The sequence below is a fragment of the Salvelinus alpinus genome, chromosome 5, assembly GCF_045679555.1.
Source record: "Salvelinus alpinus chromosome 5, SLU_Salpinus.1, whole genome shotgun sequence".
NCBI lineage: Eukaryota > Metazoa > Chordata > Actinopteri > Salmoniformes > Salmonidae > Salvelinus > Salvelinus alpinus.
The window spans coordinates 96,585,877-96,600,566 of NC_092090.1; the positions used below are offsets into that span (position 1 = coordinate 96,585,877).

At 40.4% G+C, this 14,690-nt stretch overlaps 1 protein-coding gene across 2 annotated transcripts in view; it reads left to right on the forward strand.

Annotated features, from left to right (window-relative positions):
- ppm1f (protein phosphatase, Mg2+/Mn2+ dependent, 1F) overlaps positions 1-12,010 on the forward strand; it is a 35,269-nt gene extending 23,259 nt beyond the window's left edge. For both annotated transcript variants that reach the window (XM_071404306.1, XM_071404305.1), the window contains exons 8-9: positions 9,011-9,134; positions 11,068-12,010. In XM_071404306.1, coding sequence (XP_071260407.1) covers positions 9,011-9,134; positions 11,068-11,161 — 218 coding nt within the window. In that variant the 3' untranslated portion in view covers positions 11,162-12,010. The remainder of the gene's footprint in view (positions 1-9,010; positions 9,135-11,067) is intronic.
- The last annotated feature ends 2,680 nt before the right edge of the window (positions 12,011-14,690 follow it).

Consider the following 14,690-nt stretch of genomic DNA (forward strand, 5'->3'; position numbering starts at 1 on the left):
AGCCAGTTTGCACTGTTCTGTAGACTGACGAGTTTCAGAAAAGTTATTTGTTTCTGGCCATTTTGAGCCTGTAATCGAACCCACAAATGCTGATGCTCCAGATACTCAACTAGTCTAAAGAAGGCCAGTTTTATTGCTTCTTTAATCAGGACAACAGTTTTCAGCTGTACTAACTTAATTGCAAAAGAGTTTTCTAATGATCAATTATCCTTTTTAAAATGGTAAACTTGGATTAGAAAACACAACGTGCCATTGGAACACAGGAGTGATGGTTGCTGATAATGGGCCTCTGTACGCCTATGTAGATATTCCATTTAAAAAATCTGCCGTTTCCAGCTACAATAGTCATTTACAACATTAACAATGTCTACACTGTATTTCTGATCAATTTTATGTTATTTTAATGGACTTTCAAAACAAGGACATTTTTAAGTGACCCCAAACTTTTGAACGGTAATGTAAGTATTCAGACTCTTTACTCAGTACTTAGTTGAAGCAACTTTGGCAGTGATTACAGCCTTAAGTCTTCTTTGGTATGATGCTACAAGCTTGGCACACCTGTATTTGGAGAGTTTCACCCATTCTTATCTGCAGATCCTCTCAAGCTCTGTCAGGCTATTTTCAGGTCTCTCCAGAGATGTTCTATTGGGTTTGAATACTGATGTAAATGTGATATTATGAATACATTTACTAAAAAAAATACTGAAACCTGTCTTTACTTTGTCATTATGTGGTATTGTGTGTAGATTGATGAGGAAAGAAAGTAATTGAATCAATGTGGAAAAAGTTTAGGGTGTCTGAATACTTTCTGAACTAACTGTACAGAGGGTACAAAACATTAAGGACACCTGCTCTTTCCATGACACAGACTGACTCGGTGAATGCAGGTGTAGGTTATGATCCCTTATTCATGCCACTTTTTAAATCCACTTCAATCAACGTAGATGAAGGGAAGGAGACAGGTTAAAGGTTAAAGAGGATTTTTAAGCCTCTAGACAATTGAGACATGGATTGTGAACAGGGTGTCAAAGGGTGAATGGAAAGACACAAGATTTAAGGGCCTTTGAATGGGGTATGGTAGTAGGTGCCAGGCGCACCGGTTTGTGTCGAGAACTGCAATGATGCTGTCTTTTTCACGCTCAACAGTTTCCCGTATCAAGTATGGTCCATCACCCAAAAGACATTCAGCCGACTCGACACAACTGTGGGAAGCATTGGAGTCAACATGGGCCAGAATCCCTGTTGAACGCTTACTACACTTGTCATTTTGAGATGTATTCTTAGGTTGTCAAAATTGTCCATGGGAAATGTAAACGGACATTTGTGTAAATACTGTATATTTTCTTCTGTATTGTTTACGTTTTCTATCAAGTTACTAAAGAAATTGTGTTAACTGTGAATGTGTTCTATTTTTCCTCTGTTCAACTAGCAACCAAATGTCACCACAGTATAATCAATATTCAATATTGACGCAAAATGTAGAGTGGGGATGACTTCTTGAGAATAACCCAAAGGAGGAATACATTAAACACATTAGGAAATCATGATCAGTCTTGGTAGCAAATGTAACTTTATGTAACATGCATAAAAGCTTTATAAACAGATGCTTCACAAAATATTACAACAATATATTACATTAAGCATGACAGCCGCGAGATCCAGCATTTTTTAAATTGTTTATTATTATTGTTTTATTTTTTTACACCACATAAGTGTTTGTAGTGAAAAAAAAACATACTACAAATATACATTACCATTCAAAAGTTTGGACACACCTACTCATTCAAGGGTTTTTCTTTATTTTTACTATTTTCTACATTTGACAAATTTTCTAGATTCTTCAAAGTAGCCACCCTTTGCCTTGATATCAGCTTTCCAAACTCGTGACATTCTCTCAACCAGCTTCATGAGGTAGTCACCTGGAATGCATTTCAATTAACAGGTGTGCTTTGTTAAAAGTTAATTTGTGGAATTTCTTAACTTAATGCGTTTGAGCCAATTAGTTGTGATGTGACAAGGTAGAGGTGGTATACAGAAGATAGGCCTGTTTGGTAAAAGACCAAGTCCATATTATGGCAAGAACAGCTCAAATAAGCAAAGAGAAATGACAGTCCATTATTAATTTAAGACATCAAGGTCAGTCAATCCAGAAAATTTCAAGAACTTTTAAAGTTTCTTCAAGTGCAGTCGCAAAAACCATCAAGCGCTATGATGAAACTGGCTCTCATGAGGACCGCCACAGGAAAGGAAGACCCAGAGTTACCTCTGCTGCAGAGGATAAGTTCATTAGAGTAAACTGCACATCAGATTGCAGCCCAAATAAATGCTTCACAGAGTTCAAGTAACAGACACATCTCAAAATCAACTGTTCAGAGGAGACTGCTTGAATCAGGCCTTCATGGTCGAATTGCTGCAAAGAAAACACTACACTCCTAACTTACACCAATAAGAAGAAGAGACTTGCTTGGGCCAAGAAACATGAGAAATGGACATTAGACAAGGGGAAATCTGTCCTTTGGTCTGATGAGTCCAAATTTGAGATTTTTGGTTCCAACCGCCGTGTCTTTGTGAGGCGTAGAGTAGGTAAATGGATGATCTCTGCATATGTGGTTTCCACCGTGAAGCATGGAGGAGGAGGTGTGATGGTGTGGGGATGCTTTGCTGGTGACACTGTCAGAGATTTATTTAGTATTCAAGGCACACTTAACCAGCATGGCTACCACAGCATTCTGCAGCGAAACGCCATCCCATCTGGTTTGCGCTTAGTGGGACTATCATTTGTTTTTCAACAGGGCAATGACCCAACCCACTTCCAGGCTGTGTAAGGGCTATTTGACCAAGAAGGAGAGTGATGGATTGCTACATCAGATGACGTGTCCTCCACAATCACCTGACCTCAACCCAATTGAGATGGTTTGGGATGAGTTGGACCGCAGATTGAAGGAAAAGCAGCCAACAAGTGCTCAGCATATATGGGAACTAATTCGAGACTGTTGGGAAACCATTCCAGGTGAAGCTGGTTGAGAGAATGCCAAGAGTGTGCAAAGCTGTCATCAAGGCAAAGGGTGGCTACTTTAAAGAATCTCAAATATAAAATATATTTTGATTTGTTGAACACTTTTTTGCTTACCACATGATACCATATGTGTTATTTCATAGTTCTGATGTCTTCACTATTATTCTAGAATGTAGAAAATAGTAAAAGAATATATAGAAAAACCCTTGAATGAGTAGGTGTGTCCAAACTTTTGACTGGTACTGTATGTATTTAAAGAAATATGCATATTTTTTTTTGTATTGTTTGTGCAATGGCCGTTAGGACTCGGTTGATAATAAATATGAAACATGTAGCATAACAGTAGATGGGGACAGGAGGTAAAAAAACATATCGCACTGTAATGTCCATCAGTGGCGTATGCAGAAATTGCCGTATGGCTGGGTCTGTGTAAAAGTGACTGGGCCAACATTTTCTAACAAAACATATCCCGACATAATTCAGTGAAAATTTAACACATAACATAAATGTGACCAAGAATAATCACACATTTACCCTGGACCGTGGCCTATTGTCAAGTGAGTTATTATACATTATAGGCAGCGCATGAGGTTCATGTTTGGGAAACTCAGCCCCAGAGGGTATTTAGGAGGATACAGGATTTCTTTTATAAACACTTTTCATGAAATTATACGACATTTTACATGTACGGAGACATGATCAGAATCTTAATTAGCCTACTACAAAAAGGACGCCTACACTGCTGACACTGACAAACTGAAATCAATAGAAATGACTTTGTCTTGAATACAACCATTTAATTATTAGATTTGGAAATGAGAGAAGCACACTGTAGGCCTATTGTACAATATGACGTCCTGCACTGAAGGGGGAAATTATTGTTCTAAACATTCCAGGGGAACTGACTCATCCGATGAACTCCGCTGTGCCAAGAAATTCATCCTGGTGTTTCCCATTAATGGGAACAAATTACAGTCCCTTTGGAAAGTATTCAGACCCCTTGACTTTTTGCACATTTTGCTACGTTACAGCCTTATTCTAAAATGTATAACTTTTTTTTTTTAAATCCTCAGCAATCTACACAAAATACCACATACCACATGACAAAGCGAAAACCGTTTATTTTTTTATTTTTTAGATATGTTTGCATATTTATAAAAACATTAAAAAGTTAAGTTAAATACCTTATTTACATAAGTATTCAGACCCTTTGCTATTAGACTTGAAATTGAGCTCAGGTGCATCCTGTTTCCATTGATCATCCTTGAGATGTTTCTACAACTTGGAGTCCACCTGTGGTAAATTAAATTGATTGGACAATAATTACGAAAGACACACACCAAAGTACAGTTGAAGTCGGAAGTTTAATTACACTTATGTTGGAGTCATTAAAACTCGTTTTTCAACCACTCCACACATTTCTTGTTAACAAACTATAGTTTGGGCAAGTCAGTTAGGACATCTACTTTGTGCATGACACAAGTAATTTGTCCAACAATTGTTTACAGACAGATTATTTCACTTATAATTCACTGTATCACAATTCCAGTGGGTCAGAAGTTTACATACACTAAGTTGACTGTGCTTTTAAACAGCTTGGAAAATTCCAGAAAAGGATGTCATGGCTTTAGAAGCTTCTGATAGGCTAATGGATATAATTTGAGTCAATTGGATGTGTACCTGTGGATGTATTTCAAGGTCTACCTTCAAACTCAGTGCCTCTTTGCTTGACATTATGGGAAAATCAAAAGAAATCAGCCAAGACTTCAGAAAAAAATGTGTAGACCTCCACAAGTCTGGTTCATCCTTGGGAGCAATTTCCAAATGCCTGAAGGTACCACGTTCATCTGTACACGCAATAGTACACAAGTATAAACACCATGGGACCACGCAGCCATCATACTGCTTAGGAAGGAGACGCGTTCTGTCTCCTAGAGATGAACGTAATTTGGTGCGAAAAGTGCAAATCAATCCCAGAACAACAGCAAAGGACCTTGTGAAGATGCTGGAGGAAACAGGTACAATAGTATCTATATCCACAGTAAAACAAGTCCTATATCGACATAACCTAAAAGGCCGCTCAGCAAGGAAGAAGCCACTGCTCCAAAACAGCCATAAAAAAAAGCCAGAATACGGTTTGCAACTGCACATGGGGACGAAGATTGTACTTTTTGGAGAAATGTCCTCTGGTCTGATGAAACAAAAATAGAACTGTTTGGCCATAATAACCTTTGTTATGTTTGGAGGAAAAAGGGAGCGGCTTGAAAGCCGAAGAACACCATCCCAACCGTGAAGCACGGGGGTGGCAGCATCATGTTGTAGGGGTGCTTTGCTGCAGGAGGGACTGGTGCACTTCACAAAATAGATGGCATCATGAGGAAAGAAAATTATGTGGATATATTGAAGCAACATCTCAAGACATCAGTCAGGAAGTTAAAGCTTGGTCGCAAATGGGTCTTCTAAATGGGCAATGACACCAAGCATACTTCCAAATTTGTGAAAAAAATGTCTTAAGGACAACAAAGTCAAGGTATTGGAGTGGCCATCACAAAGCCCTGACCTCAATCCGATAGAAAATTTGTGGGCAGAACTGAAAAAGCGTGTGCGAGCAAGGAGGCCTACTAACCTAACTCAGTTACACCAGCTCTGTCAGGAGGATTGGGCCAAAATTCACCCAACTTATTGTGGGAAGCTTGTGGAAGTCTACCCGAAACGTTTGACCCAAGTTAAACCATTTAAAGGCAATGCTACCAAATACTAATTGAGTGTATGTAAACTTCTGACCCACTGGGAATGTGATGAAAGAAATAAAAGCTGACATAAATAATTCTCCTGTCACGTTCCTGACCTGTTTTCTGTTAGTTTTTGTATGTGTTAGTTGGTCAGGACGTGAGTTTGGGTGGGCAGTCTATGTTTTCTGTTTCTATGTTGGTTTGGGTACCTAATATGGTTCTCAATTAGAGGCAGGTGGTTTTCATCTCCTCTGATTGAGAATCATATTAAGGTAGGTAGTGTTGTGGGTGGTTTCACTTTGTTTGTCGTGGGTGGTGTTCTCCTGTGTCTGTGTTTGTTTGCACCATACGGGACTGTTTCGTTCGTTCGTCGTTTTGTGTAGTAATTTTCCTGTTCGTGAGTTCTTCGTGTTATGTAAGTTCTTATGTTCAGGTTCGTCTACTCCGTTTGTTGTTTTGTTTAGTTTCAAGTGAAGTTCGTGTTTTCGTCTTTACTTTAATAAATCATGTCATATCAAGACGCTGCATTTTGGTTTAATCCCTGCTCCTCCTTTTCGGATGAAGAGACAGGGATTTTTTACTAGGATTAAATGTCAGGAATTGTGAAAAACTGAGTTGAAATGTATTTGGCTAAGGTGTATGTAAACTTCCGACTTCAACTGTATATAAGGTCCCACAGATGACAGTGCATGTCAGAGCAAAAACCAAGCCATGAGGATGAAGGAATTGTCCGTAGAGCTCCAAGACAGGATTGTGTCGAGGCACAGATCTGGTGAAGGGTACAAAAAAATGTCTGCAGCATTGAAGGTCCCTAAGAACACAGTGGCCTTCATTATTCTTAAATGGAAAAAGTTTGGAACCACCAAGACTCTTCCTAGAGCTGGCCACCCGGAAAACTGAGTAATCGAGGGAGAAGGTACTTGGTCAGGGAGGTGACCAAGAAACCGATGGTCACTCTGACAGAGCTCCCCAGTTCTTCTGTGGAGATGGGAGAATATTCCAGAAGGACAACCATCTCTGCAGCATTCTACCAATCAGGCCATTATGGTAGAGTGGTCAGACCGAAGCCACTCCTCAGTAAAAGGCACACGACAGCCTGATTGGAGTTTTCCAAACGGCACCTAAAGACTCTCAGACCATGAGAAAGAAGATTCTCTGGTCTGATTAAAGATTGAACTCTTTGGCCTGAATGCCAAGCGTCACGTCTGGAGGAAGCCTGGCACCATCCCTACGGGGAAGCATGGTGGTGGCAGCATCACGCTGAGGGGATGTTTTTCAGCGACAGGGACTGGGAGACTAGTCAGGATCGAGGCAAAGATGAACGGAGCAAAGTACAGAGAGATCCTTGATGAAAACCTGCTCCAGAGCACTCCGGACCTCAGACTGGGGCGAAGGTTCACCTTGCAACAGGAAAACGACCCTAAGCACACAGCCAAGACAACAAATGAGTGGCTTCGGGACAAGTATCTGAATGTCCTTTAGTGGCCCAGCAAGAGCCTGGACTTGAACACAATCAAATATCTCTGGAGAGACCTGAAAATAGCTGTGCAGTGACTCTCCCCATCCAACCTGACAGAGCTTGAGAGGATCAACAGAGAAGAATGGGAGAAACTCCCCAAATACTGGTGTCCCAAGCTTGTAGCATCATACCCAAGAAGACTCAAGGCTGTAATCGATGCCAAAAGTACTTCAACAAAGTACTGAGTAAAGGGTCTGAATAATAATGTAAATGTGATATTTCCGGTAAAAAAAACTGTTTTTGTTCAGTTATTATGGGATATTGTGTGTAGATTGATGAGGGGGAAAAAAACAAATGAATACATTTCAGAATAAAGCTGTAACCTAACAAAATGTGGAAAAGTCAAAGGGTCTGAATACTTTCCGAATTTACTGTACACTACGCTTATAATCATTTAAACGGATCATTAAAAATATTTACCTATTAGAAACAATTTGAATATCACTCACAAAAATTATAATTACACAATTACACACCCTTTGCTATGTGGCATAAACCCTGAAGAGAAAGAAAATTAAGAATTTTGTAAAGATTTGTATAAATTCTCAGTTAATTTAATAAAGTTTGTGTTAGATAAAATGGAATGGTGATGGTAATTACGATGGAAGAAGCAGAAAGAGAAAATGGATCATGGTGACAGCCCCACACGTGTTATATCATTAAACAGTTTAGAATGTCCTCTCAAAGGTACAACAGGACCTAGCACAGTGACATGTATGGCCTTAGAGATACGCACTGAAAATGAATTGCTGGGTCTCTGGAGGATATAAGGTCGTTACATCTGGTGCTTTGCCACAAGGGATAATCCATGCATGCTATTTGCTTATGAATGATTTCTGAAGCATCTATGTAGGCCTTATAAATGGTTTATGAAGGCTTCATTAAGCCTTAAAAACGTGTGATTCGTTTCAAGTGGGACCCCAAAAGTATATCCCATTCCCAACAACACATTTCAAAATGAAATAAATTGCTCAAGGTCAATTGATACGTGGATAATGGCTGACGCTGGTCGTGACCCCACCCCCCGAGGGTGTCTCAGGGGATGTTGGGATATTTCACAAATGCCACATACTTGTACATGTTGGAAACAGGTAACAGATAAGCGCCCGCTATATTTGATAATCATGAAAGGATTTGTTCTACGTTCATTATCTCGTCACTCTCTCTATGCCCAGATGCAACACACAATGTACTGTAATGGTGAGGGTTACCCAGGGTTCCCCAGTGGTGGGTGGGGGGTTTCTTTTCCTAGCTGCTATAAAATGCCTTCACACACTGTGTGCGCTTCATTTGTCCTTGGTAATAAAAAAAAAGCAACTCCCCCAGTGACCAGTAGTATTCCAGACAACAGGATTCTATTTATCAACTTGTCAAAATGAAAGGATTGATTTTAGTCGTGGTTTTGGTCACACTGATGATTTCAACTGATGGTAAGACCAGTGCCATGTGTTATATGGTTTAATATGAAGTGCTGTTATACTATGTTGTGATGTGTTTTAATAGCCGACAATATTTCATATCATAATGTAATTGTTTTAATAATACAATATAGCAGTTGTATACAGTATGTATTCATAAAATAAATGAAATATATATATATACTTCTAGCTTTCTCGATGTGAACAGTGACCATTTTCAGTGTTTCTGTTTTCTGTTTGCTCAATAACATTCACAAAATGCTGAAAGTACTGTTTATGAAATGTGTCATAAAGTGCTACTCGTTTTGTCTCCTGTTCCTCACAGCGTTCATGATGCACAGCAGACAGCGTTGCCTCTGTCTGAAAACACGGGACCGTGTGAATTTCAGTAACATTGTCCATTACAACGTTCATCAGAGGAGTGCAATGTGTGGCCACGTGGAGATAGTGTGAGTTTTTTCATTTACACTCTACATATCTTATGCACGTACACTAACGTTCAAAACTTTAGGGCCACTTAGAAATGTCCTTGTTTTTGAAAGAAAAGCACTTTTTTTTTGTCCATTAAAATATCCTCAAATTAATCAGAAATAGAGTGTAGATATTGTTAATGTTGTAAATGACTATTGTAGCTGGAAATGGCAGATTTGGTATTGAATATCTACATAGGCGTACAGAGGCCCATTATCAGCAACCATCACTCCTGTGGTCCATCGGCACGTTGTGTTAGCTAATCCAAGTTTATAATTTTAAAAGGCTAATTGATCATTAGAAAACTATTTTGCAATTATGTTAGCACAGCTGAAAACTGTTGTCCTGATTAAAGAAGCAATAAAACTGGCCTTCTTTAGACTAGTTGAGTATCTGGAGCATAAGCATTTGTGGGTTCGATTACAGGCTCAAAATGGCCAGAAACAAAGAACTTTCTTCTGAAACTTGTCAGTCTATTCTTGTTCTGAGAAATTAATGCTATTCCATGCGAGAACTTGCCAAGAAATTGAAGATCTCGTACAATGCCATGTTCTACTCCCTTCACAGAACAGCGCAAACTGGCTCTAAACCAGAATAGAAAGAGGAGTGGGAGGCCCCGGTGCACAACTGAGCAAGAGGTCAAGTACATTAGAGTGTCTAGTTTGAGAAACAGATGCCTCACAAGTCCTCAACTGGCAGCTTCATTAAATAGTACACGCAAAACACCAGTCTCAATGTCAACAGTGAAGAGGCGACCCCCGGGATGCTGGCCTTCTAGGCAGAGTTGCAAAGAAAAATCCATATCTCAGACTGGCCAATAAAAAGAAAAGATTAAGATGGGCAAAAGAACACAGACACTGGACAGAGATATGGCTTTTTCTTTGCAACTCTGCCTAGAAGGCCAGCATCCCGGGGGTCGCCTCTTCAATGTTGACATTGAGACTGGTGTTTTGCGTGTACTATTTAATGAAGCTGCCAGTTGAGGACTTGTGAGGCATCTGTTTCTCAAACTAGACACTATAATGTACTTGTCCTCTTGCTCAGTTGTGCACCTGGGCCTCCCACTCCTCTTTCTATTCTGGTTAGCGCCAGTTTGCGCTATTTTGTGAAGGAAGTAGTACACGGCGTTGTACGAGATCTTCAGTTTCTTGGCAATTTCTCGCATGGAATAGCATTAATTTCTCAGAACAAGAATAGACTGACAAGTTTCAGAAGAAAGTTCTTTGTTTCTGGCCATTTTGAGCCTGTAATCGAACGCACAAATACTGATGCTCCAGATACTCAACTAGTCTAAAGAAGGCTAGTTTTATTGCTTCTTTAATCAGAACAACAGTTTTCAGCTGTGCTAACATAATTCCAAAAGGGTTTTCTAATGATCAATTAGCCTTTTAAAATTATAAACTTGGATTAGCTAACACAACGTGCCAATGGAACACAGGAGTGATGGTTGCTGATAATGGGCCTCTGTACGCCTATGTAGATTTTCAATACCAAATCTGCCATTTCCAGCTACAATAGTAATTTACAACATTAACAATGTCTACACTGTATTTCTGATAAATTTTATGTTATTTTAATGGACAAAAATGTGCTTTTATTTAAAAAACAAGGACATTTCTAAGTGACCCCAAACTTTTGAACGGTAGTGTATATCCCACTTAAATTGCTTGTGATATGCCACTATAATATGTATGCCAATATATGTCATTATGTAATTATGCGACATACAGTATATGCCACTACACCGAGTACATTGTTTCTAGATTTTCTTGGCATATTAACTTATGATGTGGTACTTTTGAATAGTTCATATGTTATTATTGTGTAAGTACCATTTTACCGTGACGTAGGCCTAAGTAAACACCTGGCCATTTCTGTCATTAAAGTAGTGCTTCCACTTTTCCTTAACAGGGTGAAGTTGAAAATACCATCAAAAAGTATCTGCCTGAATCCAGACTCTAAAACGGGCAAGAGAATACAGAATAAGTGGAACCTGGAGAACTGAGCCAAACATGATAACACAAAACTATGTAATGATGATATAACTGACTGTACTGACCAAAAAGTACATGTAACTATGTTGTCTTTCTTTGCAGTTTCAGCCATTTTTAATTGTTCTACTGACAATGCAATTAGAAAGTGTATTTCAGAGCTACAGGGTAATGCCCAAAGCTTGTAACATCAATCTAGAACATCTCTGCTATGACAAGCCTGTAACATCAATCTAGAACATCTCTTCTATGACAAGCCTGTAACAACATTCTAGAACATCTCTTCTATGACAAGCCTGTAACAACATTCTAGAACATCTCTTCTATGACAAGCCTGTAACAACATTCTAGAACATCTCTGCTATGACAAGCCTGTAACAACATTCGAGAACATGTAATGGGAATTGAAATGTTTGTGCTTTTCTTATAACTCATTTCTGTGTTCATGGAAGTGACTGACTGAACCAATCCTCACTATCAGTATCTGCAATTTGGCAGTACGCCCAGACCTTGTTTTGAGAACGAAAGATATCTCAGTTTCAAGGTCTCAGCTTAGAGAGAAGAAGCCTTGTGAGGCATTGGTCTGTCACATGTTAAGAACCAGTATTTGTCATTCACATGAATGAAACAAAACGGTAATGATTAATTCATTATGCTAAATTATGCAAATATAATTTGTCTGTGTATAGCCGTATAAGACAACTGCTGGGACTGCCCCAGGAGAGCTCCTGATTGACATGTGTACTATGGTGCATTGAGTTGGGTCTGACCAAGGAGAGATTCTGATTGACATGTGTACTATGGTGCATTGAGTTGGTTGGAACTTCTCCAGCTCGCTGACAATAAACAATGATTAATATTAAGATTGACTTTGAGTGTCCCTGTGTAAGAATTTCCACAACAAACATCTCTGGTAAGACCTGATAAATTAATATCTTTCAACAGATACTATAAGACTTCCTCCCTGTGCAGGTTTCAACAGAGGAACGGATCTCTGATTCAGATGCTCTGATGTGGAACAAACTGAATACAAAAGGCAGACACAACAATATAAAACTGGATTTGTTTTCAGCAGCCTTGCCTTAAGGTCATAGGTTAGCTTTTGGGATCCGTTATTAGTTTAGACTAAGTAAATTAAAGATATAATTAAATTATTATTTCACAAGGTTTTTTTTGGGGGGGGGGTTGTTGAATTGTACATAAATGTATTTCTTGTTGGCTTGTTTTCCATGTGTAGCATAATGGAAGAACGTTATCATATGTAAAACCGTTGACCCTAGATCTGGTCTTGGACCAGGGGACAATTGTAGAAAACACTGGTATCTCAACATCATATCCACAATAAGCCCTTATGAGCTTTAATGATCTGAAGACAAGGTATCTGGTCATGACTCCATGGTTTGACAGGTACTTTCTATTTTCCCCCTCCTCTCTGGGAGTTATCATTCCTCTCCACTTGTTGTCACATGCCACAACCCAAGTGGGATGTTTGAATCACTCTAAATCTAAACTATTTGCCACGGAGCCACCCACTCACATCACTCTATATAAAACAATAACAGCCACAGAAACTGCCCTGACCTGCCCCCTGCCCTCATGCTCCTCCCTCCCTCTGTCTGTCTATCTGACCTGCCTCCTGGCCTCATGCTCCTCCCTCCCTCTGTCTGTCTATCTGACCTGCCTCCCTCCCTCCCTCCCTGCCTGCCTCCGTCTCTCTCCGTTCCTTCCTCCCTCCCGCCCTCCTTGCCTGCGTCTCCCTGCCTGCTTCCGTCTCCCACCCTCCCTGCCTGCCTGCCTCCATCTCCCTGCCAGCCTCCCTCCCTGTCTGCCTCCGTCTCCCTCCCTTCCTCCCTACCTGCCTCCGTCTCCCTCCTGCCTCCCTGCCTCCCTCCCCGCCTGCCTCCATCTCCCTCCCTCCCTAATTTTGACAGGTGTATTATTCTGTATAAGATCGGTTTACCTGTTGTCAACCGAGATATCATTGTCACTCAGGTCAAACTGCTTCCTGTATTATGGTAATTACGCCCACACATGGACATTAATTTGTGTTAGCTGAGCAAGCTATTACACTGAATAAAAATATAAACACAACATGCAACAATTTAAAAGATTTTGCTGAGATACAGTTCATATATGGAAATCAGTCAATTGAAATAAATTCATTAGGCTCTAATCTATGGATTTCACATGACTGGGAATACAGATATGCATTTGTTGGTAACAGATACCTTAAAAAAAAGGTAGGGGCGTGGATCAGAAAACCAATCAGTATCTAGTGTGCCCACCATTTGCCTCATGCAGCGCGACACATCTCCCTCGCTTAGAGTTGATCAGGCTGTTGATTGTGGCCTGTGTAATGTTGTCCCACTCCTCTTCAATGGCTGTTTCGAAGTTGCTGGATATTGGCAGGAACTGGAAAACTCTGTTGTACACATCAATCCAGAGCATCCCAAACATGCTCAATGGGTGACTTGTGTGGTGAGTATGCAGGCCATGGAAGAACTGGGACATTTTCAGCTTCCAGGAATTGTGTACAGATCCTTACGACATGGGGCTGTGCATTATCATGCTGCAACATAAGGTGATGGCGGTGGATGAATGGCATGACAATGGGCCTCAGGATCTCATCACATTGATAAAATGCAATTGTATTTGTTGTCCGTAACTTATGCCTGCCCATACCATAACCCCACCACCACCATGGGTCACTCTGTTCACAACGTTGACATCAGCAAACCGCTCGCCCACACGACGCCATACATGCTGTCTGCCATCTGCCTGATACAGTTGATACCGGGATGAATCCGTGAAGAGCACACATCTCCAGCGAGGCCAGTGGCCATCAAAGGTGTGTATTTGCCCACTGAAGTCGGTTACGACGCCGAACTGCAGTCAGTCCAAGACCCTGGTGAGGACAAGGAGCATGCAGATGAGCTTCCCTGAGACGGTTTCTGACAGTTTGTGCAGAAATTATTTGGTTGTGCAAACCCACAGTTTCATCAGCTGTCCAGCTGGCTGGTCTCAGACGACCCCGCAGGTGAAGAAGCCGGATGTGGAGGTCCTGGGCTGGCGCGGTTACATGTGGTCTGCGGTTGTGTGGCCAGTTGGACGTACTGCAAAATTCTCTAAAATGACGTTGGAGGCGACTTATGGTACAGAAATGAACATTCAATTATCTGGCAACAGCTCTGGTGGACATTCCTGCAGTCAGCATGCTAATTGCACACTCCCTCAAAACTTGAGACATCTGTGGCATTGTGTTGTGTGACAAAACGGCACATTTTAGAGTGGCCTTTTATTGTCCCCAGCAGAAGGTTCACCTGTTTAATGATCATGCTGTTTAATCAGCTTCTTGATATGCCACACCTGTCTGGTGGATGGATTATCTTGTTAAAGGAGAAATGCTTACTAACAAGGATGTAAACACATTAGTGCACAACATTTGAGAGAAATAAGCTATTTGTGAGTATGAAACATTTCTGGGATCTTTTATTTCAGCTCATGAAACATGGGACCAACACTTTACATGTTGCGTTTATATTG